Here is a 5,000-nt window from a genome sequence, read left to right as displayed (position 1 = left end):
TGTGAGGATAAGATGAACAGAACATAACCTGCAGGTGTCACCTGACCGTTGCCATGGCGTTATGAAATAAACAAACCAGCCATCTGCAACTGAGACCAGCCCACACGAGTCCATACCCTGAGCTAATTAAAGTCAAACAGATTTGCTGTAATCTTATTATTTACAGTAAGCTACTGTTTGCCTTCATGTTTTTATTGCCACGCGTGAGTTTGATCTGCCTGTTGTCCTGTGTCCTTCCTCATGTGGATACTTCCCTTACACAATAAAGATACAGGAAAACTATAACATTTATATAGTAGCCCTATGTCCATATAGCTATACTAGAACTGTTATATTACTATATTTACATATGTACATATTTATTGCTGGTCTCTAGACTTTAACCTTGCACTGTTGGAATTATTTGCACTACCAGCTTGACACACACCTCATACTGGATCATATTGTCACTCCTCAGTACATTCATGCACATCTTAATCTTTAGTATTTAGTATTTTAGTATTTTATTGTTCTTTTTAGTTTAGTCATGTTGATTTGCTGTTGTGTTGATCCTCCTGTTTACATTGGAGTGTATTGCAACGTGTGGTGTCTTAAGCTGCTGGGACCTTGAGTTGCCCCTTGGGGATCAATAAAGTATCTCTCTGTCTATCTATGGTAGTGCACCACGTCTGTGATGTTCTGTAATATCTCTCTACAGGTTTTCTCGATTGTTTTGACCTGCTTAAAGAAACTGGGATCCACTTGGTCTTCACCAACACCTTCTTTGCACAGCAGAAGTCATCTCTTGCACATGTGCTCACGTTTTCATTGGGTTCACACATTTCTCACATCCTTTTGCAAAACAGTTAACACAGATGTCATTCAAAGACCCCAAAGTCTTTTGGTTTCTCTGTGCTAAACGAAAGGACAACATTTATTCACAGGTGGTAGAGATTCTTTGCATAAGTCTGGATCTCTGATTCGCCTGTGTGAAACTCCTTTGCACAATTCCTCCACCAGCACTCATTCACTATCCATCAGAGAAGCTACAGTATGTCTGTTCTCCAGCACTCCTTCACTATCCATAAGAGAAGCTACAGTATGTCTGTTCTGTGTTGCTGTTTGCCAGTGTGGCTCTAAGGCACATTTAGAGACAGTACTGCACTGCTATGTGGTGGAGTAAACAGCACAACAGGTGTTTACTGATGGTCTATTTCCATTAAAAATGAGCAGTTGTAGCTCAGTGAGATTGGTCTTGTCCAGGTGCTTAAGTGTAGGGCACAAGAGATGACTTGGTCTTCATCAACACCTTCATCACACAGCACAAGTGGATCCCATTTCCTATAAGCAGGTCAAAGCAATCCAGAAGAACTGTTACTGTTTAGAAAGTGTGATGTTAAAGTTGACATGAGCATCAAAGCGATCGAGAAAACTTCAATGCTTACGAGCGCGTACACACACACACACACACACACAGAGAGAGAGAGAGAGAGAGAGAGAGAGAGAGAGAGAAAGGGAAAGAGACTATTTACCAATCTCCATTTGGCATCTTTTCCACTCTCTCTTTACTCTGGGAAATGTAAGTGTGTGTGTGTATGTGTGTATATATTCCTGTGTGTTCCTGTGTGTTTCTCACCGAGGGAACAGCAGTAAAAATCAAACTGGGCACATGCACACACACACACACACACACACACACACACACACACACACACACACACTCGGGCTAATGAAAGGGAATTATGCAGCAGCTCTGAGCTCAGCCACGGGACTCACGATTTCCACTCAAGTTTGTCGGAGTACTGCCAGATAAGATAGAGACCCTCCGGTGTGTGTGTGTGTGTGTGTGTGTGTGTGTGTGTGTGTGTGTGTGTGTGTGTGTGAGAGAGTGTGTGTGTGTGTGTGTGTGTGTGTGTGTGTGTGTGTGTGTGTGTGTGTGTGTGTGTGTGTGTGTGTGTGTGTGTGTGAATGTGTGGAAGTGCTGTATCTAAGTGCAGTGTGAGAGGGCTGGCTGTTGCATCATCTGAAACTTTTAAACCAACTCTTCAGGTTTTGCCTGATAGATTTTTATATTTCCAGAGTCAGGGAAAAAGTTAGCTCCCCGCGGCTCACAGAAAGAGAGGAAGATTTTTGGACATTCTACATCCCTATACCCTCCACCCCCACCCCTCTCTCTCCCTCTAACCCCCACCTTTCTCTCCTTTCCTCATCTCTCTCTGTACCTCTCTTTTTTCACCCCTCTCTCTCTCTTCCCCTCTCCCTCTCTCTCCCTCCCTGTCTGTCTATCTCTCTCTTTTCTCCCATCTACCCCTCTGTCTCTCTGTCTCTACTTCTCTCTCTCCCCCTCTCTCCCTCTCTCCTTTTTCTCCCTCTCTCTCTCTCTCTCCTTCCCCCCCTCTCTCTCTCTCTTCTCTCTCAATTCAATTCAAAAGTGCTTTATACAAATAGTTAGACATTTGTATTGCCAAAGCAATTATTACATACACTGAACATATAGGTATCTTCTCTCTCTCTCTCTCTCTCTCTCTCTCTCTCTCTCTCTCTCTCCCTCTCTCTCTCTCTCTGTCTCTCTCTCTCTCTCCACTCACCTTGAACTGCTTGACCTGTTATCTCTGTGCCACCCCATGCCATCCTCACCACCTTGGCATCAGATCACATATCTGTGCCAGCGTGTGACCTCACAGAGGGCATGGGCTGGGGCACTCATATGTGTCTGGTACTAATGAGGCCACTCTGTGAGAGACGGAAGACTCTTGGGACCATGTGTGTGTGTGTGTGTGTGTGTGTGTGTGTGTGTGTCTGGCAGGTATAGGGAACAAAGAGAAAGAAGAAAGGAGAGGAGCAATAATTAAATTGAGAGAGGTAGCACACACACACACACACACACACACACACACACACACACACACTCTGTCCCTTTGACTGCACCCTGGGAGTGTGTAAACAGATGTTTGTGATGGTCTGGGAGAAAAATCCATTCTCATTTTGCGCTGCTTGTTCAATCAGAATCCATTTCACATGCTGCTGCTGCTGTTGCTGCTGCTGGCCTGTGTGTTGACTGAGTAACTCTGTGCTGATTGGCCTGTGTGCTGAAATAGCTGTTCACAGTGAATTTAAAGTGGTTTGAATCTAAAGTGGTTTGGGTAATGCAATGGCTGTTTACAGTGAATCATAAGTGGTTTGAATCTAAAGTGGTTTGGGTGTGCAATGGCTGTTCACAGTCAATCATAAGTGGTTTGGGTAACGTAAAAGCTGTTCCCTAACAGCTAACATCCCGAGATTTTAAGGAGGATTTTTGGAGTGTTGAATCTCCTCAATCAAAATGCATTGTGCCATCATCGTGTTGAGTTGAGTTTGAGTTTATTCACAATAGCACTTCAGACATTACAATAATCCAGTAGGGGTACAGAATCAAACGGGTGGAGTGAGTGGGTCCCCCAAGGAAGCTAGGACAGCTGACAGGCTGTGCTCTCACCGCTGGAGCAAGGTTGCGCACGAGCGTTTCTGCAGAACAGAAGCTCGATAAGCGCCACAGAAAGTGTCCCAATATGGCCGCCGCGTGGAGGGACTGGACTCAGAGGACGTCAAAGATCGTATAGTTACTAAGATGAATCATAAAGGGGGTTTTCAATGGAATGAAATGGCGCCCACTTCCGCCTCGTAAATGGGCGTGATCAGTGACGAGATCATCGGTGTAGAACAGTGTAGAAGCAGCAGAAGCAGTGTGCCGTTGATAACAGGTGGCCTGCGCAATTAGTTAGAAAGTTAGAAAGACGTGTGCCTTGTAGAATATGGGTTCGTTACTTGCATTGCTGAATGTAGGGCTAAGGGAATGGTCATAATCCGAAATAAGGTTTATTTCTCCCGTTTGCCTCCTAAATGGGAGTGGCACTACGTCACAGGGAAACCGGAATTGACCCTCATATGAGTCGTCTCGCTTTATAAACCGTCTCTGAGGACATTGTCTGCCCCCCTTAACAGGCCCTCCTTCATCCCCTGCTGCAGACAGGAGCAAGTCAAGCGCAAAATCTCCCTCTTGCTCTCTCACCTTCTCTTCAGATCTTTCTCTGTATCTCATTATCTCTCTCTCTGTCTCTCTCTCCCTCTCTCTGTGTACATCTCTCTTGTTCTCGTTCTCTCTCTCTCTGCCTCTCTCTGTGTATCTCTCTTTCTCTCTCTTTCCCTTTCTCTGAGAGATCAGGGCATCTCATATCTGCAGACGTGTTCAGGGCATCTCGTATCTAAAGATGTGTTCAGGGCATCTCATATCAGATGTGTTCAGAGCATCTCATATCTACAGACGTGTTCAGGGCATCTGATATCATTACAGTAGAACCAAACTCAGCCAACAAGCAGCACTGATGAAATTCATCATCAGTGATGGACAGGAGATGGACAGGAGATGGACAGGAGAATGCTCATATGAATAAAGAAGGACTTCTCTGACTGCAGTAGTTCTTGAAGTGGGATAACAGATATTCAATGAAATAGCAAAACGTTTTTAATGTTAACTTTCTCTCTCTCTCTCTCTCTGTTTCCCTACCCCACCCCATTCTTTCTTCCTTTCTCTCTCTCTCTCTCCCTTTTTCTCCCCTTTTCTCTCTATCCCTTCCTCAGCCATGCATCAGGTCCTGGACACGTTGAGTGACAGCACCAGCTCCACTACGGCCAACGACCTTGACCTCATCTTCCTCAAGGGCATCATGGAGAGTCCAGTGGTGAGCCAGTCTCATTACTCCATTCGGTCGCATCTAAGGCTGCTGCGGCTAGACAATCAGGTTTTTTATCCTCCGAAAAAAGAGGGCCATTTTGTCCTGCTTTAAAGAACAGGGTTCGGCTCTTTGAAGTCTGACACCTTCCTGCTTCCCTGCTCTGACTGCTAAGAGGTTCACACTGAGGAAGACATTCTTTTCAGGTGACAGCTGAGTGCACAGGTATGAAATGGCACCTTTAACGAATCCTCCGTGGCTGGCGTCTGAGAGGCGCAACCTTTAGAATATATGAGTCTCGTCGTCCAGAAG

At 45.3% G+C, this 5,000-nt stretch overlaps 1 protein-coding gene across 1 annotated transcript in view; it reads left to right on the top strand.

The window, feature by feature from the left end:
* Positions 1–5,000, top strand: part of mpp2b (MAGUK p55 scaffold protein 2b) — a 49,411-nt gene that overhangs the window by 12,567 nt on the left and 31,844 nt on the right. The window contains exon 2 of the mRNA XM_062531200.1: positions 4,597–4,697. Coding sequence (XP_062387184.1) covers positions 4,597–4,697 — 101 coding nt within the window. The remainder of the gene's footprint in view (positions 1–4,596; positions 4,698–5,000) is intronic.

The sequence above is a fragment of the Sardina pilchardus genome, chromosome 3 (genome assembly GCF_963854185.1).
Source record: "Sardina pilchardus chromosome 3, fSarPil1.1, whole genome shotgun sequence".
Taxonomy (NCBI): domain Eukaryota; kingdom Metazoa; phylum Chordata; class Actinopteri; order Clupeiformes; family Clupeidae; genus Sardina; species Sardina pilchardus.
The sequence above is the reverse complement of the archived record's forward strand: the minus strand, read 5'-3'. Positions and strand labels throughout refer to the sequence as shown.